The 24,497-nt window shown below is 40.6% G+C and overlaps 1 protein-coding gene across 6 annotated transcripts in view; it reads left to right on the top strand.

The window, feature by feature from the left end:
- The window catches only part of LOC117264967 (uncharacterized), a 41,405-nt gene extending 17,361 nt beyond the window's left edge, over positions 1-24,044 (top strand). For 2 of the 6 annotated variants that reach the window (XM_078162758.1, XM_078162759.1), the window contains exons 5-8: positions 19,306-19,406; positions 22,942-23,118; positions 23,213-23,472; positions 23,594-24,044. In XM_078162758.1, coding sequence (XP_078018884.1) covers positions 19,306-19,406; positions 22,942-23,118; positions 23,213-23,278 — 344 coding nt within the window. In that variant the 3' untranslated portion in view covers positions 23,279-23,472; positions 23,594-24,044. Of the gene's footprint in view, positions 1-35; positions 2,720-4,632; positions 4,771-19,305; positions 19,407-19,479; positions 19,528-19,936; positions 20,481-22,941; positions 23,119-23,212; positions 23,473-23,593 lie in introns of those variants that run through there. The other 4 variants (XM_078162760.1, XM_078162763.1, XM_078162762.1 and 1 more) reach the window with 4 other exon arrangements.
- Positions 24,045-24,497: the final 453 nt, after the last annotated feature.

Below are 24,497 nucleotides of genomic sequence, written 5' to 3'. Positions count from 1 at the left end.
AATTAATTGTAATAAATTCTGTTCTTTTTTTACAGAATAACCTACTAATCAACAATGCCTGACAAGAGACAAAGTCAAAGTGTGGAAGCAACAAACGTTTGACCCTGAGTAACTTCCTACAAGCTGCTTATCAACCCACTGCTGCAGTGAATCAAGATGACACTGCGCTGCACTGAAGTGTGACTGTTTGCAATTATTGTGAGCATAATACTCAAAATACTTTCTCCACAAATCCAAAAACAAAAATAATGGGCTACACATTCTTATAATATTGGATGTAACTTTTTAACTTGGGCCATTCAATGACCTAGTGGTCTGTTTTACTGGACTGTGCATAACATAGGAAACTGTATGTTTTTGTGGTTGATGCTTGGGATGAGTATGCTACAAATGAATTGCCTCACGTGGGATCAGTAAAGTTGTTTGTTGCTGTTAGTGGTTGGGTCTCAAGAACCAAAATAGCCTAACACTAACCCTTCTACCATCCCACTGGCCAACGAAAGAGGGAAGTGTATAGGCTACTCACTTGTTGTTAAGTTAGCCTACCTGTTCACTTTTGTATTGATTAACCATTTATTTTTATTCATTTTTCTGTGCAGAGCTTGATGTTTTTATTTATATGACTTTTATAGTACACATAGGCCTAATGCTATTCATATGTTATTATCACGGTGTCTGTAAATATTTTATTTGTTGATACAAAAAAGTTTATGGGCTGTTAAGTCCGGTTAATAAATATATGTATATATATACATAATCAAGTTGTTGTCTTTTAATGGCTTAGTTACACTTAGTTCTGTGACTGTTCTGCCTTTTTGCAGGGTTCAACAGAGCTTTGTGTATATGTCACGGGGAGTGAAACCCCAAATTTTTCTGCCAATTAGCACACAGAGAGTAAAGTCTTTACAAAGAATTTATTTTAAAAACTAAATAAAAGATTTGCTAAAATAGTCCACGATTAAAGTCTCTTAAAAAGTCCAGTTCACCGGCTGCCAATCAGCTGGGCCAGACTGCATCCAGAAGTGGAGCGGTATAGCCTACATGTAAAAAAAAAAAGTTACTTCAGAGTCTAACTGTAATCAGTTGTAGATGGCTCCTAAATAAACAATACAACGGTGCAGCCTTAAGTGTTGCTCCCCTAAAGTAAATAAATCAAAATTATTAATTCAAAACAGAAACCACTCTTAATCAAACAAATGTCCACAACAAAACCAAACTAATAAAAAGAAAACAATTAAATAGACTCTAATGGGGGGTGAACACAGCTGTAGATGTCTCTCTGGATCATGATCCTCCGAATATCCCACATCTCTCTCTCTCTCTCTCTCTCTCTCTCTCTCTCTCTCTCTCTCTCTCTCTCTCTGTCTGTCTGTCTCTCTGTCTCTCTCTCTCTCCTTGGATGCTTCCTCACGGCTCCGTGGCTGCTAGTCACAGCAATCAGTGCGCTGACCACAGGAGGCGGGGGGGCAGACCCACAAACCAAAACACACATACACCCTGTGATATATATCCTATAGCCCAAACCTGAATACTCTGCTATACCAAACAAATTTGCAATAGCTGCGACCAAATTTGCTACTATCACGCCATTAATGGATGAATCATGGTTGTTCTTTCTGGCATAGTTAGCCTACTTGTGGTCTCTAATTGCAGCATGTAAATTCTGAGCATTTTTGGTCAAAGTCTATTTGTGTTATTCACAAAAAGATTTGAATCAGTAAGTATAGCGCCACCTATGGACGAATTGTGGGCATTCTTTCTGGTATAGTTACTCATGGTCTCTAGTTGCAGTATACAAACTTTGAGCATTTTTGGTCAAGGACTTCTGAGTTTTTTATAAAAAACTTTGTGGACCAACCCACCGACCAACTGACCGACAGTGACCTATAAAGCTGCGGCTCGCTGCTAAAAAGAAAAAAAGTATTTTCTGTATTTGAAAATACAAAATACATGTATTTTATTTTGATACATTTTCTGGCACCAGTATTTTGTATTGTATTTTTATACATTTATTTGAGAGGTATTTTGTATTTTGTATCAAAATACAATTTGATGGGGCATCGGTGTGGGTAGAGCAGGCGCCCCATGCACAAGGCTGTTGCCACAGCGGCCCAGGTTTAAATCCAGCCTGCAGCCCCCTGCTGCTTGTCACCGCCCTCCTCATGCTTATCTGTCCTGTCCATTAAAGGCAAAATGCCCCAAAAAATATCTTAAAAAAAATTACATTTTGATGTATTGTTGCCCATCTCTGGTTAGCAGAAACTTCTATTGAACGCTGCACTGCTTGTGATGAACACGTGCCTTATATACAGCAGCTGCTAGTTCATGTGTAAAATCTAGTGTGATGTCTATGTGCCTTCAGAGGGAGCTGTGTGCAGGCTGATAAATGTCCTCGAGTGATGTCACTTGAGTCAGTGTCACATTAAGACTACAAGTTTGAAATTTAAAAAAATCTGAGGTGTGAAGTTACAAAGAAGTGAGACCTCTGTAGCTGCTGCTCATCTCTGCTGCAGGTTAGAGGCTCCAGGATACATCAGCTACCAGCCTCCATCCTCCCAACCAAGGGCATAGGAACTGGGGAGTATGGGGGGGTGTGTCCCTTCCAATATTGCCACAACACAACACAGCGTCATGTCACTGCGAGAGTGCGAGAATCAAAACATCCATCACAGTTTGAACAATCAAAATTAAACATAAAACACAGAATACAAGAAAGAAATTTAAAATCGAAAGAAAGTGCTGCAATCCATGAAATAAAAGCATGAAATAAAAGCAAATAATTAAAAACGCCAAGAGCAAAATTCCCTACAAGACATAGGTTAAAAGAATAAAAACAGTTCAATATAATAAGAATAAAACAATGAGATAAAAATCAATCAATCAATAAAAAATAAGATACATGCTCCAAAGTGACTCACTTGTGCAGTTTTGTGCAAAGATTCTACAGCTTATAAGATCTGTGGTACTTAATATATTTCTGTATACTAAGAAAATACTTCGGAAACACATGTAAATCATGTGATATGTTGTCTGTTTATGAGAACATACATCTGTTGTTACAATAGAATAACATAAATAATATAAATTTGAAGTTAACTTTGTGGGTAAAATGACACATTCTGAACGACTACAGGGCTAAAATGAGCTTTTCTTTGTTCAGAAAAAAATATGATGCTAAATATTTAAAAAAGCAGCCTTTTCACCACTTGGGGCATTTTATTTTTGAAAGCAAAATGTTTTATATGCCATTCAGTAAATGGCATATAAGTGACTGACTTGTCATCCTGCTAGTGATTCGGTGGGATGTAAATCAGCTGCATTCAGCTTTGGGCGTAGAAGAGCTGCACCCCGACAGCTCCTATCTCTTGTATTGAAGAGGAGCGAACTGTGCATGTACAACTTAAAACGAGAGTCTATGGGCAAAGATTCTTGCGCCCCAGGGAGGAAACAACTGACCAATCAGTAACTTAAGACAACGTAGAACATTTTTAATCTACGTTTTATTGCAGATGATACATTTTACTCACTAACTATACCATATTTATCTTGCTCATCAGAAAAATTTTATATATATTGCAAAATATTTTTATTTTATTTTTGAAATGTGGGGAGAGTGGTGGGGCGGCCTCCTAGCGCCCTCTATTGACCAGTCGCCACTGTCCATCAGGATAAACTTGACTTACTGGACAAGAAGTCATCTTGCAAGCAATTTGTGGGTGCAAATGACAGGAGGAAAAAACATTTAGGCTCTTTTGCCTAGGCCAGTGTTTTTCAACCTTTTGTGTGCCACAACACCTTTGACACTGAAAAAAATCATATGGTATGCAAATTGTTGACTGTGCAGTGTTATCCGACTATTATTTGTAACAGAAAACTACACAGGAATTGATATTTATTAGTTCATTATAGGCATGTAACGATATATCGAATTTCGCGGTGGTGCGATGAAATAAATTCTCGATACCATCGTGGGAATGCCACGGTAGTTATATATCTGCATTCTCCTACAGAGCCGGTAATATGGCTGTGCAACTACATTCCCCATAATCCTTTTTACATCCATTAATGTATTTTCCTTTACCTTTAATAGAATAAAACACATTTGTATAAAGATTAGTCGAAATGTCCATCCAACTATAATCTTGTGTCTCAAGTTGCTAATGGAGCTGTAAGCAATGAGTGGCGCATAAAAAAAGGAAGTCTTGGCCTGGATATCAGGTTCCACTGTCTAAAACGGATCCCCTGAAATATCGGCCATTGCCCCCAGAGGCCAGATTTGTCATCAAACTAATAGCCAATGGGATTGCTTTGTGATCTATAGGTAGGTGTCTACATAAATGGAAATAGTAACCGTCCAGGGTACTTGGCCACCTTCTTCCACCTGATTTCAGGCCCCGACGACCACAAACTCAAGTGGCTGTATCTGTGGCAGCAGGCAACTATGGCCCTGATGGATCAACAATCTGACAATAGACAGCAAATGACCATGCACAAAATGGTCCCCACTGACCCCAATGAGAAGTTCTCTGATAAGAGAACGGGGGATAACTTTTAGTGTACCAAGCTCGACTCACCTGTTATTGCTGCTTTGTTGGTCAAAGAGAGATTGACAGTTCACCTGTTTCTCCACAGGCACTGAGTACTACTGGGATAATCCCAGTACAGTGGGCTCTAAAGTGCTTGAGTCTGATGGCAATTTTTACTATCGAGGCCCAGGATATGGAACGACTGCCTTCATCAGCCACAGCAGACTAAAGAGCAGAAACTTCATCAAAGGAGACGATGCCTTCTTCCTCTTCAGTCTGGAAGGTGTGGAGTCAGACAGGACCAAGATATCACACACAACCATATTATATATCATCCTGTCTCTGAAACGTCACAGTTGTTATCTGTTTGTCCTCAGATATATCTGATCTGTTGGTATCTCAGCCTCTTCCCCGCTCTGCAGTCCGAACTGATGCAGGTCTGATGAAGGCTGCAGACCAAGGTGCTCTGCAGGCAGCTGCTAATAATCCCATGCTTCTTACAGCTGTGGCAGCATCTGTGGCAACAGCCATGTTGGTGGCTCGTGTGCTGATCATAGGGAACACCTGGGGGATGAGGAGGAGGAGACAGCAGATCGACAAGGTGGCGATCCTACAGGATATACCTGGATTCATGGAAGTGAGTATTAAACATTAGGATCAGCACTAGTTCATATCATAGAAATTATTTACTGTGCTAATGCAAACGGATGTCCTCCCCCATGTCCCCCCACCCAATGCCCTGCCTCTAAGGAGAGGGATGAGAGGGGTAGAGCTCCTCTGTGATTTTTGGCAATGGTGGTGTCCTAAGCCACTGATGAACTCAGGTTGTGTTGTTTCATACAGCACCCAGTGTGCCACAGTGTGTACCACTCGCAGCTAATTATCAGGCCTTGACATTTGGCAGCCTGTTTTCGTCATGTGGAAGTGAGCATGGTGTCATCTAATTTTTACGTTTAAGTTGGAAAAATGATAGACATCTTCAGCCAGAAATTTTCAAGCCTCAAACACTTTATTTCCTGCATTCTGGTGAATTTTTACGCTCCAATTTATGGTGGAAATGTTTTTATTTACATCAAGGAAAACACAAAATTCAGGCGTCAGGTAACAATTCAAAATATAAAGATATAATGTATTATAATACAGTAAGGCTCTCAGACATTCTGTATTGCTTTCAAATATTTACTCAATTGCAGCTCAACTTTTCTCATTTAATGTTATCTCTGCTGAGTCAACACACATGTAGGCATGATTTACTCAGTCCTCCTTTGTGTCTTTTGTGTTGGAGAAGTAACCTCTTAAGATATGCATGTGGCACCATTTCACATTATTGATAGATTAATTCATTAAAAACACCTGGATTTTAATAGCTCATCTGTGCTACAGCAAGGTTTCTGCTTATGTTTAAAACTTCAGAACAAACTCCAGACTGTCACACAGGAGGCAGCTGTTCATTTTGCATGTGAATTTTAAGCCCAAACCATGATGTTTTTTTGTCTCAACCTAACCACATGCTTTTGTTGCCAAAGCCTGAGGAAATCAATCTGACAACGAAGTGTTTTACCTACATTGTCAGTTTAGTTTAAAAATTTGTATGTATTTAAAGAGCAGAACTGTACATTTCCTGTGAAAATATAGGTATAAGACACAATGCATGTAACAAGTATAAATTGACATGCTGTACATGAACATCTAAAACAGATGCAGGAGGGTGCCGAGTGCATCATATTTTGACATGTGTGTCTACTGGCAAAGCAACGGTATTTGATGAGTTGGGATGAGTTGGGCCCAAAGATTTACATTGTGAAAGAGACATCTGTAAACCAATGGATACAGTTTTCAAGCATCACATCCCCTGCAAATGATTTGTTTAAATATCAGGATTTGATTGATTCAGTCCGATTTCAAGAGTGTAGAGGGACTGCATGCTTAAATAATTTTATTCCCCTTGAAGTTAGCGCAGGTCTAAACTGGAAGTTAGCTGCTCTGATAGGAAAGTTTCTAGTGCACCTGCTCTATGGGCCCAATGATGTGAAAGCTCTGGGTTATCTTACAAATGGAAGTTGAACATTTTTGGCCTCTTGCGCCACTGACCAACATTCATAGGAATGAATGGGGCTCCACTGCTAATACTGTATCCAGGTCTCTTTATACATCCATTGTAAGAATGCGTCTGTCACAGAAAGTCTCCTATAGTATGTCACGTGTGTGAAAGGGCACATTCAGATCTCAATCTTTAAACATTGTCTGGAGTTCATATGAGAAAACAGCTTGGTTAGGATGGGAAATGTAGTTTTTAATTCATACTACATGAAACAGCCAGGTGTAAGTACTTTTGATTCCAACTAGCTCAAATGTTTAAAAATAGCAAAGTTTCTTTATCAAAAAGTGGGGATGCAAAAACACACCTTCGCTCCCTAGTGGGGGTGCAACTGCTCTGTTTGCTCCAATGTTCAGGCACTTTTGTCTACTACTAGTTTTTATGTTTTATTTGAATTTATGTTTGAAATAAAATCTCCAAGAGTATGCATATTAAAACCATGTGTTTCTTTCATCATTTCCAGATTCGCAACTCAGCGTTTTGGAATTTAAATATTGTGCTTACTTTCCAAGGTCTTCAACCTTGTAAGCTGTGAGGCTACTTAGGCAGCCTGAGGACTTATAATTGACCTTTAGCTAAGCCCCGCCCCTTTGTGGTGGTTTGTCAAGCTGTTGGAGCGAGCATGAAGCCTGCTGTCACCCTGAAGAAATATCCAATTTATATTAATAATAATAATAATAATAATAATTATAATCTCTTTCCAAACACTAAGTATATCACTATTATACATCCCTCCAGTCACAGCGTTCAACCATGACTAGCTCAAAAATCCACAAAATCAGCCTGAAAATAAAGAAAATCTGAAACAGTCACATGAGCATCTATGGAGCGCAGCTGTATTAGTAGTTGTTGAACCTTATGTTGGAGTTGGCCAATGCTAGGCCAGTCAGCATTCAAAGGCAGGACTTGGTGAATGGTGAATGGAAAACATGGTTGTGAAAGACTCGTCCCTCAGACGCCGTGTCTTTGTGGCTCAGCTGCAGCTCCATTTTGAGCCTTCTGGAAGGCATCATTCCAGCCTAAAGACTTCTGAGCCTGAGAACCTTCAGAGGAAAGGCAATACATATTTATAAGACATTCTGTTAGGGATATAGCTACCTTTGAGGACACCAAGGGCACGTCTTCTATATTGTTTCAGTGAATATCACAGTTTTAATCACCTGAAAGTTTACATTAAAAATGGCCAGCAGAGTGCTTTTGATTCAGCATATTTGCTTGTTAACTTTAAAAACAGGAAACTGATGAATCAGTATATTACAAACACATGCCACACTGGATCGACACTGACAGAGTGAATTTTTATTTTTCTGCATTTGAAAATCAAATTGTAGGATGAATTAGTATAATTGTCTGAAATGAATAAAAACAAAAGGTTCACTGAGAGATTAATCAAGAAAACGTTGCTAATTTAAGACCAGTTGTATTAGGGACATGCGACTTCTTCTACTGAGTCTAATAAAACACTGATGACTCTAAACATTCATGAACTATAGAACTATATAAAAATACCAACAGGACCATAGATGTGAATGACATATAGCTTACATGTAGACTATATAACAGATGGAGACGGAGGTGTGAGATGTGAGACAGGGGACAGGCTGCTACATTATATCTTACTGTCAGTCTGCAGCTGTCCTCCCTCTCTCCAAGTAGGACTGAAGTCTCTCTCAGTCTCTTAGGTAGAGGAACTCTGGGAATATTTTTCTCTATAAGTAAAATATTGGTCTCAAAGTGAAGCTCTGTCTCCACTGCTGTCAATACATCAGGTATTTAATAACAGCACATGTAAAAATATGAAACCAAATAAGTACAACAAAAGTATATGTGGAGAGTAACAGTACTTCAAGACTGAAACAGGGGTAAAAGCATACAGAGAACAAAGTGTATCCTCTGTCAGAGGATTTGGTGGTGATTTGGTGGTGATTTGGTGGTGGGGGGTGAGTGAGTTGAGAGGAGACTTAAATTCTAGGAGAAAAGATAAAGATTCAGGAGGTGACTCAGAGAATTTCTGTCTGTGAGTAAAATGTTCAGCATTTAGAATAACAAGATTAATCAGATATTTCAGAGCCCTATTATCTGGATTATCATGATAACAAATAATGTCAAGAGCAAACTGAATCAAGTTTCAAAGAAGTGAGATTCCAATTGGTCCAAAATCTTTTGGATATTTTACACCTTATTAAACGATGAGAAACAGTTTATGTTGTTTCCCAAAGGAGCAGGAAGTATCAGTGTGTGGAAATGTAGCGGTAGGAGAACTGACTGACTGTCTCCACTGTTGTGGACTCTCAGCACGGGTAGCGTGACGTCATCGATGGGTTGTCTCTAGCACGATTTTCAGCTGCGCAGCGGTCCGTCACCAGTGATCCAGCAGTTCTTAATAAGTTCAATAAGTTCAGTCAGTTCCTTACTGCGGAGTTTGACAAGAAATCATCTGAGGTGTTGTTTTTTCTCGGATTCAATAAAGAGTCGAAACCATTTGACGGATTTACAAACCGAAACCACTCAGGAAGTCTCCTGTATGGTCAGCAGTGATACAGAGGGGAGGATGAACGGAGAATGATCGGGATTAACGGTTCCGTCGTTTGTTTCCTGATACTGTCTGTCCTGTGGACTCCCGTTAGAGGAGGTATGTGACACGTTTCTCTGCAGTGATTTTCTCCTACAGACGCTGTTGTGTACCGGCTAATCCACTCTGTGAGATGCTTCCCAAAAATTGTGTGTGCTGCTGGATCAGTCTATGTACTGATGGGATTTTTACCAAACCACCCAGATAATCTCAGTTTCTCTTATGCAATTTTTTTTTTTTCACGGAAACTCAAATGTTTCCTTAATGTGAATAATATGTCTTCCTTTGTGACTCCCCCTCACGTGATTAGGAAATATTTAATTAAGAAAAAAAGGACTTATTAACAAATAAAAATAAGATTGATAAATAACAATTATATTTAGGCTATGTTATAACAACAGAGTTAACTATCACATGTTCAACAGTCCACCTGTTGATAAAAATACAGGCTGAAGAAAGAATCCAAGTATACCAAGAATACCATCGCTCATAGAAGTTATCAAGGTGACGACAGGAAAAGGCAGTGGGAAATTTATTACATCTCCTGAGTGATGAGTCATGCAAAAGCAATCAATATCAATCAATCAATCAATCAATCAATCAATCAATATCTCTCTCTCTCTCTCTGTCTTTCACTAAGTCAACAGAATCCTCTGTCACACCAGCAAAATGGCAACAAACTAACTGTGATTCAGGTCAAAATAAAGAGCTTATACAGTGCTGAACAAAAAGAGAAGCAAAACCATGTTTTGGTGTGGTTCTGTTTCTGACTATGATTTGCAGAAGCTACAGAAACTACTGACTGTGCATGTACAATGTTATCTTGAAACCAGCTTCCATAATGATCTCCTTGTAAAATGTAGGGTAATGTATGTTAGACCTCAGAATCAGGTTTATTACCAAGTAGCTTTTCATATACAGTGCCCTCCAAAAGTATTGGAACAGTGAGTCCAATTCGTTTACTTTTGTTGTAGACTGAAAACATTTGGGTTTGACATCAAAAGGTGAATATGAGACAAGAGATCAACATTTCAGCTTTTATTTCCAGGTATTTACATCTGGATCTGATACACAATTTAGAAGATAGCATTATTTGTAATGGAACACAAAATTTTTAGGTGAGCAAAAGTATTGGAACATATAAACTTAAAATAGATTAAAGTGAATGAGACTTAATATTTAGTTGCAAATCCTTTGCTTTCAATAACTGCATCAAGCCTGTGACCCACTGACATCACCAAACTTTTGTATTCTTCTTTTGTGATGCTTTTCCAGGCTTTCACCGCAGCCTCTTTCAGTTGTTGTTTGTTTTGGGGGGTTACTCCCTTCAGTCTCCTCTTCAGCAGGTAAAATGCATGCTCTATTGGGTTTAAGTCTGGAGACTGACTTGGCCAGTCTAAAACCTTCCACTTCTTGCCCCTGATGAACTCCTTTGTTGTTTTAGCAGTGTGTTTTGGGTCGTTATCTTGCTGCATGATGAAGGATCTCCCAATCAGTTTGGTTGCATCTTTCTTTAAATTAGCAGACAAAATGTTTCTGTAGACTTCTGAGTTCATTTTGCTGCTGCCATCATGTGTTACATCATCAATGAAGATGAAAGAGCCCGTCCCAGAAGAAGCCATGACATTACCTCCACCGTGTTTCACAGATGAGCTTGTATGTTTGGGATCATGAGCAGATCCTTTCTTTCTCCAAACTTTTGCCTTTCCATCACTTTGGAAAAAGTTAATCTTTGTCTCATCCAGGGCTGCCCCTGACCAAATTGGGGCCCTAAGCGAAATTTTATTTGGAGGCCCCCATCTCTCCCCATCCCAAATGTATCATAGGTACAAAATGACCGTACAACAACTTGCCATTTAACTTGACAACCTTTACTGGCAATAACAAATGTACTGTAGATACAGTAGTTTGGCTGTATGAGTCAAATAAAATAAAAAATTCAACCTGAAATAAATAAATAAATATTAAATAAAAATAACTTCAAACTGAAATAAATAAATAAACAAATCTGAGTCACAAATAGCCATCAATTACTCATCAAAAGAAAGTAACTTCCACCACCTCAATCCCCCACCCTTGATTAAACACTGAAAATAAAATAAAAGAGGGAGACAGGTTTTTCCTATTTAATCTTATTTTGTTATATTTCTCCCTCTCCCCTCTCTGGAGGCGTCCGATCTTCCTCAGCCCTCCGCCTCTCCCACCTTAATTAAACACTGAAAACAGAAATAAAATACAGAGACATTCTTTTCTATTTTCATCTTATTTAGCTATATTTCTCCCTCTCCCCTCTCTGGGAGTGTCTGACCTCCCGGCCCCGCACATACCCCCGAGGCTCGGGTCTCCCCCTCCGTGGAGCCCGCCCGCCCTACCGTCCCCGCACATACTCCCGAGGCTCTTTGGGACGACATGTCGACAACTCTTCACCTGCTGCAGCTCTGCAAGTGCCTGCCGGCGCACCCCTCTTATTGTTCATATGTCGAGTGCTGTCAATCACTGCAGCGACGCATGGGCGGTCAGGTCTCTTCTCTCCTTCCTCGAGCTGATTCTACGCGCGCCTCACGGTAGCGCATGTGCGCATCCATTGCGCATATGCGCAAATGCGTCCCCTCGCGCAAAATGTGGCCCCCCATGGAAGATGAGGCCCTACGCACAGCGCGTGTTCTGCGTTTAGGGAGGGGCGGCTCTGGTCTCATCAGGCCATAAAACTTTTTCCCAGAATTTTTGAGGCTCATCTCTGTACCTTTTGGCAAATTCCAGCCTGGCCTTCCTATTCTTCTTGCTAATGAGTGGTTTGCATCTTCTGGTGTAGCCTCTGTACTTTTGTTCATGAAGTCTTCTGCGAACAGTAGATTGTGATACCTTCACTCCTGCCCTCTGGAGGTTGTTGCTGATGTCACTAACAGTTGTTTTAGGGTCTTTCTTTACAGCTCTCACAATGTTTCTGTCATCAACTGCTGATGTTTTCCTTGGTCTACCTGTTCGACGTCTGTTGCTTAGTACACCAGTGGTTTCTTTCTTCTTCAGGACATTCCAAATGGTTGTACTGGCTATGGCCAATGTTTGTGCAATGGCTCTGATTGATTGTCCATCTTCTCTCAGATTCACAATTGCTTCTTTTTCACCCATAGACAGCTCTCTGGTTTTCATGTTGGTTCCACCTCTAAATGCAGTCTGCACGGGCAAAACCTATCCTACCCAATCTGAAACTGAGCTCAGACATTCAGTGCTATTTATTGTTTGAATAATCAATGTAATTGGGAGACACCTGGGCAACAAAACACACCTGTCAGTCACATGTTCCAATACTTTTGCTCTCATGAAAAATGGGTGGGTTCAAACAAAAGGTGCTATCTTCTAAGTTGTGTATCAGATCCAGATGTAAATACCTGGAAATAAAAGCTGAAATGTTGATCTCTTGTCCCATATTCATCTTTTGATGTCAAACCCAAATATTTTCAGTCTACAACAAAAATAAAGGAATTGGCCTCACTGTTCCAATACTTTTGGAGGGCACTGTACAAAAGATTTGTCTTGGTGTTTTGGTGCATAACTGTCACATAACAATAAACATAGTAAGAGAAAATAAAAGCAAGTATTGCAAAAGTTACTGAATCTACAGCCAGATAACCACATATTCCTCATTCTTAAAGTAAAAAAGGAAACATACTGTCAATACTTCCTCCAGACCATAAATCTTTCCTGTGTGTGGTTGTCCAACAGTGCTTCTCATGGGTTCAAGGGTAGACAGCTTTCAGTGACAGTTAAGCTGGTGGTTTTGCTGAAAACTCCAGCCAACGGTTTAACAGCAGCTGTTGTAGGTACAAAAAACAGTGATAAGATAATGTGGGTTTGGTCAGCAGGTTATTGTCATTTAGCTCAGTTATTTTGCTCTAGTTTCATCAGAAATTGAGATTATCTTTGACTGTCCTTTCAGAGCTTATTTCCTCCAGGATTCACTGAAGGAGAAAATCCATTGAAATGAAAGGTGTGTGGTGATGAATTTTCTGCTGTGCTAACCAGTTTGAATTCTGAACTCATAAATGGGGTGGACGTATTCATTATGAACTTGCGATACAGGGATCCACAACTTGAAACAAGTATAGGCCAGGGTTGCTGCCCTACATCTGGCCCCCTTTTTGGGACCACGCCCATGTTTTAACTCAGCCTTTATTTTGATCTCAATTACACACCACTCACTGTGATGCTATCACACTGACAAAATCTATCCAGACACAGACATAAAATCACTTGGCACAATATTCAGAACAGCTTCTGTAATAGTTCTTGTTACAATTGGTGTGACCTGGACCACATTTTGTCCTGATGACACACACACAGAGACTCATCAGGTGAAAAACAATATCAGCCTTTGTGATGTTATTGCAGCTTGTTGGAGGTCTGAAGAGAGAGGAGGTTCTAGTAGCATTCAAGAGCCCTCTACTGGTAAGATAATAAAACTTCTGAGTCCCCAGGATTTTAAAGAGAGCTGACTTTGATTTAATTGCCCCCAGGTTATTTATGGTAGTAGTATTAGTAGGAGTTAAATGAGATTTCTGCTAATAACTGATGGACTAAGAGTCTCATCCTACTCTCCAGTGTGCTATGTGTGAGCTCAGTCCTGCGTGTTCTTTAATGAAGCAATAGGAGAAGATATTCGGTCTCAGTTAATGTAGTTTATTAAGCAGTAAAGGAATAAAATTACAGAGCTCTGGGTCTCAACTTCACATCCCTGACGAACAACAAAGGTGTGTCAGTTCACAAAGTCTGACCTCCTGTCCTTCCCCTGACCCAGTAGGCCTATATTTGAGCGTAACAGAGTGTCATTGTGCACGCAAGGCGTTGTCCTCTTCTCATTGGCAGTTCCACTTCCTCCTTCACCACACCACGCCCCTGCCTCGTGTTAATCTGACTCCTTCCCGCTGGCGGTGGGGGCGTGGTTCCTGTTTTGAAAGACAAGAGACAACACAACTCCCTACACGTGCTGTACCTTACTATCTGTATATCACTTTCTATTCTTTTTACCATATATGAAACTAGTTATCTAAGCATTGCGGTATGTGCTCCTCAGACTTCATGTCTCTTCCTCTCCTGTACTTTTCCACTTCTGCAAAGCAAACACATTCAGATCAGCTGAAATCATCTCAGTATTCTCATTGTTCACACATCTAAAACTTATATAGTGAAACACAACTTATAGTAAAACACATAACATCATTCTATTCCCAACAGTCCCCCTTTTGGCCTCATAGGACTGAGGCCACTTTTTTTTTCAGTCCCAATGTATCCAGGTCCCCCTTTTTAGGTCTTTTGATTACTGCACTTTTTGTTTCTTTTGAAACAAAAAGTTATCACTCCCCCTTTTGGTCTCATACACATGAGACCACTCACACCTTGTCTTCTCCTGAGTCTGAGTCCGAATCTGAATCAGTAGGCGGCTCTCCTAACAGGGTGGCCGTCTCCATTTGAGTCATTTGATATGGTGGGGGCTGTGGATGTTTTCTCTCCACAGCTGTCACTATGATTCTTTCACAGAGTGACCGGATACATGGGATACAACAACAACCACATAATGCTAACACCACGAGCATTCCCACCAGAGACAAGAATACCGATACCACTAAATCTTTCCACTTACTGAACCACTTCTCGAAGATACCACCCAGGGGTTTATCAATGCCTGAGTGTTCATGCATTTCCTCAGAGAGCGTGCGCAGCCCTTCTAGCGCCTTAGTTACTGACCCGTCCGGAGCTGTGTTGTTTGGGATGAAGGTGCAGCAGAGGCCCTGGAACATAGAGCAGACACCCCCTTTCTCCGCCAAAAGCATGTCTAACGCAATTCGGTTCTGTACTGTCATCAGGGAGGTGGCTGCCAGTTGTTCAGAGAGTCCCCCAACTGCGTCCCTAGTGCTGTTGGCCAGTCTAAGAACATTGTAATGCACATAATTAATTCTGTCCACATTTTTGTTAGGGGTGATCCTTTCCTTTACAGTTTATTACGGAGCACAAGTCAAACTGGAACCCTGTACTTTGCCCCATTATGTATGTCAATTCTACTCCACCATACTTAGCTATGCAGGAGTCTGACGTTCCACTCCCTGGTGTGTTTCTCCTGGTTCGGTTTCGTGGTGGTTCTACGGCTTTGTCTCTGAGGGAAGACTCATAATACAACAGAGGTAAAACAATAACACAGGTTAACACAACAACTCCCAACACACACCACTTATGGTGGCGTGGTTCTAATTCTAATAATTCTAATAACAATTTCATTTCTTCATTTTGTATTGCAAAAAGGTAAATATAAACGTGTAAAATATAAGAGTAAATATGGAGTGTAAATGTTCTGCAAGCGAGTCTTTCTAGTATCCTGGCTTTATATTACTCCAACGTACTCTGGGCAAAGTGTTGCTTCAAAGGAGCTTCAAACCTTCGCATTGATCACAGGATATCTCTTCCGCCTGCTTAGCTCTGTGTCTTTTCATGTGGTGTGTGAGGTGTTTCTCCCACTGTTCAGTGGAACAGCCAGGAAGGTCAGGGTTGTTCTCTAATGATTCTTTTACCTTCGTGGGCAGTCCCTCTAACACGGCCTTTCTGAACAGGGTGGTTTGTAGGTCACAGGACCCTGGGTGTACTCCAGCCACATCTACCCATGTGTTCTTACATCTGCTAAGGAATGCTGCGGTGTTTTCGTCAGGTTTGATGTGAAATGTGAGCGTGTGCATGGCGCCAGACGGAATGGGAAACTGTTGTCGCATGGCCCAACCGATAGCAGTGGCATGGTGGGCGAATGGCTCTTTATCTGCTAAATTAACTGTTTTTGCCAGCGTCTCAAGTGCAGTTAAATCCCAGCTGGAGAGCTGTTGTCCCAATAGCGCTCTCCAGTCCCCTAATGCTAATTTGTGACCCATGGTTTGTTTACAGAAATGCTCCATCCAGGGGCCTCCTCCCTCTAATGGCGGGGGCATCTTATCTAGGATGCAGTGCATATCTGTAAAGGAGAAGGGTTGGTATACCTCTCCTCCTCCTGGGGTCTTTTCCAGGAGTGGCATGGCGAATGTTTTTGGCTTGTTCTTATTTTGTCGGAGATTATAAGGAGAACGTGGACGACCTGAACGTGAGCTCGCAGCACTGTGTGGCATTTTGATTGATTTCATTATTCCTGTTAGTCTTACAGCCTTTGTATCATAGTCACCCTCAGAGTCTGACCCTGACCATCCTTGACTTTCCTCATCCTCCATCTCCTCTATCTCAGAACACTCCTCTGGTTCTTCTATCCTTTCCTCATTTCTCCTTTCTCTGTTGCTTCTATCTGACCTCTCTCTTTGTGCCCTCAACTGAAACACTGCCTCTGCTAGTGGTCTCGGCTCCTCCTCCGTTGCTTCCACTTTAGGGGTGCTGGAGGAAAGAGGGCTCTGTTTCATGCTTTTCTTGCTGTCTCTGCTCTCTATGCTGCGCACATCATCCTGCATGTCCCTACTACTGTCTGCGGATCTCAGAGTCTCCTGATGCACATTCCGCGCGCCCACCACAATACTCATCACGTCCTGTCTCAATGCTTCCACCTGTAGTATTCCCTGTCTTATTTCCTTCATCACTTCCTCTTTGGCCTTCACATACTCTTCTTCCCCTGTCACATCTGTATTAAGCACACCGTCTTTAATCATCAACATTGGCATTTGCATATTCTTCCCTGAATATGGTGGGGGAATTGAAGCTGTGGGTGTTTGGGGTAGCTCAGGATACAACCTATTAGAGGTGGGCTCTGGTGGGGGTGAGGCTGGATCCTTTGCAGGAGCAGACAGAGGTTGCTTATCTCTGTTTTGTTTTTTGTGACTTTTGTCTGTGTTTTTCCAATAGGCCATGGCTGTAACTGCCATCTGATGGAGCAGAGCTCGTTTGCGCTCCTTCATTTCTTTCTGATTTTTCCATTTTCTCTTTATAAATTTAGGTTCATTCTCCTTTTTAGCGTGTTCTTCCACATCATTTTGTGCTTTTACTTCTGCAGCCTGCAATTTCTTTGTGACGTTTCCCTCCTCATCATCCCCAGGCAACTCACCTTGTGCCTGTAATGCCTTCCACAGCTCATCAAACTCTCTACCAACTTCCTGTCTCCGCTTATCCTCTACTCCTGACAACAACTGTTTTCAAATTTCCCTAAACTGAGTTTTTACCAGCATGGGAGGGCAGCCTCCCTGCTCGCGACAGTCCCTGTCGAATTCGCCGATCATCACGTTTCTCTGTCCCTCTTCCGCTCTGACTTGTTTCTACCGGTAAGGTACTGCTGCACACAATAAAAAACAAAAACAAAACAAAACTATACACAATGCTTTGTGCCAAGTGACCGCTCTACAATGCAGTACACGCAGGCTTATTATTCAAAAAACAAAACTGTACACAATGCTTTGTGCCACGTGACCGCTCTACAATGCAGTTCACGCGGGCTTATTATTCCCCTTTTATCGCTGTGATTTCGCTGCTTAAGTTCCACCAGTTGCAGGCCGACACATCCAAGCTTCTACGCCACTCTCCTAGGAGGGTGCGGGATGCCTATGGCTCGGCGACAACTAGCTTCTATCTTAAGGCAAAATTACACAGCTTCCTCTTTTTCTTCCCCACAGAACACGACCACCGCTCAGGCACTGAGAGAACAGGAATTTGAGTCACCTCTAATAGACTCTACACAACTCTCTCGCCCCGTAAAAATAGCTGGTTGTCGGTAAGCCACCCACAAAACAATAACCCCTTAAAAGACTTATTTATTTACACTCCCAATATCAGGGTGGTTCTGCGGACCATTGAATAGATGTCTCAACATGAGCGATAGTATTCAGGGATCACATGGAAAACGCTCCCCTGCCCTCAGAACTCTGTAACCTCTTTTTTGTGTTGTAACAATCTACACAAAGGTCTTTCAACCTCAGACAACCCGTGTCTTCAGACTATATTCTCAGCTGTCTAAGGAGCAACCTTATGGGTTTCCCCCCGAGCTTATCCACCTCAGGACACTCGTCTTTTTCTTTTTTAGAGATTAGATGGAAAACCTAATCTCAGGGCTTTTCACCCGACTATGTTTCATATTTAGGAGTCAAATTTATGATTTGCTCCAGGGCCTTACACCCGACTATGTTTCGTATTTAGGAGTCAAATTTATGATTTGCTCCAGGGCCTTTCACCCTGCCCCGGGGCATTTCACTTTTGTGTTTTGTTTTAATTTTATTCCTTTACATTTTAGACTAGGAGACTTTAGTACAATGACAACACAAGTTTTAGTGTTTCCAATTGCAGAACTTTGATAAAACAGGCGTCTGCTTACCTTCTTTTTAGGCCGCGGCAAGTGTTGTCACGATACTGCTGTCCTCCGCTGTTGAATGTCTTTTGTCCCGTCACTCCTCCGGCTTCATCACGTCGGGGTCACCAATTGATGGACTAAGAGTCTCATCCTACTCTCCAGTGTGCTATGTGTGAGCTCAGTCCTGCGTGTTCTTTAATGAAGCAATAGGAGAAGATATTCGGTCTCAGTTAATGTAGTTTATTAAGCAATAAAGGAATAAAATTACAGAGCTCTGGGTCTCAACTTCACGTCCCTGACGAACAACAAAGGTGTGTCAGTTCACGAAGTCTGACCTCCTGTCCTTCCCCTGACCCAGTAGGCCTATATTTGAGCGTAACAGAGTGTCATTGTGCACGCAAGGCGTTGTCCTCTTCTCATTGGCAGTTCCACTTCCTCCTTCACCACACCACGCCCCTGCCTCGTGTTAATCTGACTCCTTCCCGCTGGCGGTGGGGGCGTAGTTCCTGTTTTGAAAGACAAGAGACAACACAACTCCCTACACGTGCTGTACCTTACTATCTGTACATCACTTTCTATTCTTTTTACCATATATGAAACTAGTTATCTAAGCATTGCGGTATGTGCTCCTCAGACTTCATGTCTCTTCCTCTCCTGTACTTCTCCACTTCTGCAAAGCAAACACATTCAGATCAGCTGAAATCATCTCAGTATTCTCATTGTTCACACATCTAAAACTTATATAGTGAAACACAACTTATAGTAAAACACATAACATCATTCTATTCCCAACATAACACTGACTCTTCTTCTGTTTCAGGAGCTACAGGAGTTATTGTAGGCGTGGTGGTTGGAGTCGTGGTGGTTGGAGTCGTGGTTGTATTGATAGCAGGTCTTGTGTTTTACTGCATATATAAAAAGGTAAGAAAACACATTCTGTCTTAATCTGCTAATTATTATTTGTCTATGTTGTTCTGATGATGTTGTGTGTTAGACTCAGACACTAAGAAGACAGCACGTGGAACTACATGTCACTCAAAGTGTAAGTATATCTTCCATATTAAATACAGAAGCACTGCTGCTGTGTTCAGATCCTTTATTTAAGTAGCCAGACCACATTTTAAAAATAAAAGTACTCACTATGATGGTCTTTCTCACTACATTTTTATAATATTGGTTTTATTATTATTGATGCAGTTACATGTTAGAAACATTTTGATATGGTAGCTGGCTGCAGTCGAGCTAATTATACTGTTGTGTAGTTTAATTTACTGTAGGCTACAGCAGTTCATCAGAATTGCAAATTTAATCTGACACTGACATTAAATGTTCCCAAATTATGTCATTCACCTTATTTTATTCTCTATACTGAAGACGCTTAAATAAAGTTTATTTTGAGTTTCACTTTGATGTGAAATTAATTGTTATAAATTCTGTTCTTTTTTTTACAGAATAGCCTACAAATCAACAAATGCCTGACAAGAGACAAAGTCAAAGTGTGGAAGCAGCAAACGTTTGACCCTGAGTAACTTCCTACAAGCTGCTTATCAACCCACTGCTGCAGTGAATCAAGATCACACTGCGCTGCACTGAAGTGTGACTGTTTGTAATTATTGTGAGCAAAATACTCAAAATACTTTCTTCACGAATCAAAAAACAAAAATAATGGGCTACACATTCTTATAATATTGGATGTAACCATATTTTTTTACTTATTTTTTTAAAAAATATATTTTTATCTATATGTTTTTTTAAACCTGGGCTATTCAATGACCTAGTGGCCTGTTTTACTGGACTGTGCATAACATAGGAAACTGTATGTTTTTGTGGTTGATGCTTGGGATGAGTATGCTACAAATGAATTGCCTCACGTGGGATCAATAAAGTTGTTTGTTGTTGTTAGTGGTTGGGTCTCAAGAACCAAAATAGCCTAACCCTAACCCTTCTACCATCCCACTGGCCAACGAAAGAGAAGAAATGTATAGGCTACTCACTTGTTGTTAAGTTAGCCTACCTGTTCACTTTTGTATTGATTAACCATTTATTTTTATTCATTTTTCTGTGCAGAGCTTGATGTTTTTATTTATATGACTTTTATAGTACACATAGGCCTAATGCTATTCATATGTTATTATCACGGTGTCTGTAAATAATTTATTTGTTGATACAAAAAAGTTTATGGGCTGTTAAGTCCGATTAATATATACAGTATACATAATCAAGTTGTTTTCTTTTAATGGCTTAGTTACACTTCGTTCTGTGACTGTTCTGCCTTTTTGTGAGGTTCAACAGAGCTTTGTGTATGTGTCACGGGGAGTGAAACCCCGAATTTTTCTGCCAATTAGCACACAGAGAGTAAAGTCTTTACAAAGAATTTATTTTAAAAACTAAATAAAAGTTTTGCTAAAATAGTCCACGATTAAAGTTTTAAAAAGTCCAGTTCACCAGCTGCCAATCAGCTGGGCCAGGCTGCATCCAGAAGTGGAGCGGTATAGCCTACATGTAAAAAAAAAAAATGGTAAGTTACTTCAGAGTCTAACTGTAATCTGTTGTAGATGGCTCCTAAATAAACAATATGACAGTGCAGCCTTAAGTGTTGCTCCCCTAAAATAAGAGTCACAATTATTAATTCAAAACAGAAACCACTCTTAATCAAACAAATGTCCACAACAAAACCAAACTAATAAAAGGGCAGACCCACAAACCAAAACACACAAATACACCCTGTGATATATATCCTATAGCCCAAACCTGAATACTCTGCTATACCAAACTGTAAGAAAACAAGCACAAATTTGCAATAGCTGCGACCAAATTTGCTACTATCACGCCATTAATGGATGAATCATGGTTGTTCTTTCTGGCATAGTTAGCCTACTTGTGGTCTCTAATTGCAGCATGTAAATTCTGATCATTTTTGGTCAAGGTCTATTTGTGTTATTCACAAAAAGATTTGAATAAGTTAGTATAGCGCCACCTATGGACGAATTGTGGGCATTCTCTCTGGTATAGTTACTCATGGTCTCTAGTTGCAGTATACAAACTTTGAGCATTTTTGGTCAAGGACTTTTTGAGTTATTTATGAAAAGCTTTGTGGACCAACTGACCAACCGACCGACCGACCGACAGAGTGACCTATAAAGCTGCAGCTCGCTGCTAAAAAGAAAAAAAGTATTTTCTGTATTTAAAAATACAAAATACATGTATTTTATTTTGATACATTTTCTGGCACCAGTATTTTGTATTTTATTTTTATACATTTATTTGAGGGGTATTTTGTATTTTGTATCAAAATACAATTTGATGGGGCATCGGTGTGGGTAGAGCAGGCGCCCCATACACAAGGCTGTTGCCACAGCGGCCCAGGTTTAAATCCAGCCTGCAGCCTCCTGCTGCATGTCACCGCCCATGCTTACCTGTCCTGTCCATTAAAGGCAAAATACCCCAAAAAATATCTTTAAAAAAAATAAAAAATACATTTTGATGTATTGTTGCCCATCTCTGGTTAGGAGAAACTTCTATTGAACGCTGCACTGCTTGTGATGAACACGTGCCTTATATACAGCAGCTGCTAGTTCATGTGTAAAATCTAGTGTGATGTCTATGTGCCTTCAGAGGGAGCTGTGTGCAGGCTGATAAATGTCCTCGAGTGATGTCACTTGAGTCAGTGTCAATCTGAGGTGTGAAGTTAGAAAGAATATTCCAATATTGCCACAACACAACACAGCGTCATGTCACTGCGAGAGTGCGAGAATCAAAACATCCATCACAGTTTGAACAATCAAAACAAAACATAAAACATAGAATAGAACAAAGAAATTTAAAAATCGACAGAAAGTGCTGCAATTCATGAAATAAAAGCATGAAATAAAAGCAAATAATTAAAAACGCCAAGAGCAAAATTCCCTACAAGACATAGGTTAAAAGAATAAAAACAGTTCAATATAATAAGAATAAAACAATGAGATAAAAATCAATCAATCAATAAAAAATAAGATACATGCTCCAAAGTGACTCACTTGTGCAGTTTTGTGCAAAGATTCTACAGCTTATAAGATCTGTGGTACTTAATATATTTCTGTATACTAAGAAAATACTTCGGAAACACATGTAAATCATGTGATATGTTGTCTGTTTATGAGAACATACATCTGTTGTTACAATAGAATAACATAAATAATATAAATTTGAAGTTAACTTTGTGGGTAAAATGACACATTCTGAACGACTACAGGGCTAAAATTAGCTTTTCTTTGTTCAGAAAAAAGTATGATGCTAAATATTTAAAAAAGCAGCCTTTTCACCACTTGGGGCATTTTATTTTTGAAAGCAAAATGTTTTATATGCCATTCAGTAAGAGAACGGGGGATAACTTTTAGTGTACCAAGCTCGACTCACCTGTTATTGCTGCTTTGTTGGTCAAAGAGAGATTGACAGTTCACCTGTTTCTTCACAGGCACTGAGTACTTCTGGGATAATCCCAGGACAGTGGGCTCTAAAGTGCGTGAGTCTGATGGCAGCTTTTACTATCGAGGCCCAGGTTATGGAACCAGTGCCTTCAACAGCCACAGCAGACAAAAGAGCAGAAACTTCATCAAAGGAGACGATGCCTTCTTCCTCTTCAGTCTGGAAGGTGTGGAGTCAGACAGGACCAAGATATCACACACAACCATATTATATATCATCCTGTCTCTGAAACGTCACAGTTGTTATCTGTTTGTCCTCAGATATATCTGATCTGTTGGTATCTCAGCCTCTTCCCCGCTCTGCAGTCCAAGCTGATGCAGGTCTGATGAAGGCTGCAGACCAAGGTGCTCTGCAGGGAGCCGCTAATAATCCCATACTGGTTACAGCTGTGGCAACGTCTGTGGCAGCAGCTATGTTGGTGGTTTGTGTGCTGATCATAGGGAACACCTGGGGGATGAGGAGGAGGAGACAGCAGATCGACAAGGTGGCGATCCTACAGGATATACCTGGATTCATGGAAGTGAGTATTAAACATTAGGATCAGCACTAGTTCATATCATAGAAATTATTTACTGTGCTAATGCAAACTGATGTCCTCCCCCATGCCTATCATATTTCCAACCCACACCTACTTCCACAAGACGAAGGTGGGCAACCAGATGTCAAGGACTGATCACTGGCTGTCAGCCTACTGCTAGCCAGCCCTCTGCACAATGCACCTACAGCCCCTCTGATTTATTCCCCCTGGAAAGTTTTCTGATCCAGTGGGGAGTTGGGAGGCGGTCCAACCACTGAAGGTCCATGAAATTCATGGTGTGGAAAGTACAGTGACTTGTAGTCACTGTAGTTTTTAATTCATACTACATGAAACAGCCAGGTGTAAGTACTTTTGATTCCAACTAGCTCAAATGTTTAAAAATAGCAAAGTTTCTTTATCAAAAAGTGGGGATGCAAAAACACACCTTCGCTCCCTAGTGGGGGTGCAACTGCTCTGTTTGCTCCAATGTTCAGGCACTTTTGTCTACTACTAGTTTTTATGTTTTATTTGAAATTATGTTTGAAATAAAATCTCCAAGAGTATGCATATTAAAACCATGTGTTTCTTTCATCATTTCCAGATTTGCAGCTCAACGTTTTGGAATTAAAATATTGTGCTTACTTTCCAAGGTCTTCAACCTTGTAAGCTGTGAGGCTACTTAGGCAGCCTGAAGACTTTTAATTGACCCTTAACCAAGCCCCGCCCCTTTGTGGTGGTTTGTCAAGCTGTTGGAGCGAGCATGAAGCCTGCTGTCACCCTGAAGAAATATCTAATTTATATAATAATAATAATTATAATCTCTTTTCAAACTCTAAGTATGAGTATCACTATTACACATCCCTCCAGTCACAGCGTTCAACCATGACTAGCTCAAAATCCACAAAATCAGCCTGAAAATAAGGAAAATCTGAAACAATCACATGAGCATCTATGGAGCACAGCTGTATTAGTAGTTGTTGAACCTTATGTTGGAGTTGGCCAATGCTAGGCCAGTCAGCATTCAAAGG

This window comes from Epinephelus lanceolatus, chromosome 20, assembly GCF_041903045.1.
Source record: "Epinephelus lanceolatus isolate andai-2023 chromosome 20, ASM4190304v1, whole genome shotgun sequence".
Taxonomy (NCBI): domain Eukaryota; kingdom Metazoa; phylum Chordata; class Actinopteri; order Perciformes; family Serranidae; genus Epinephelus; species Epinephelus lanceolatus.
Note: the sequence above shows the minus strand (reverse complement) of the source record. Positions and strands in the feature narration are given on the sequence as shown.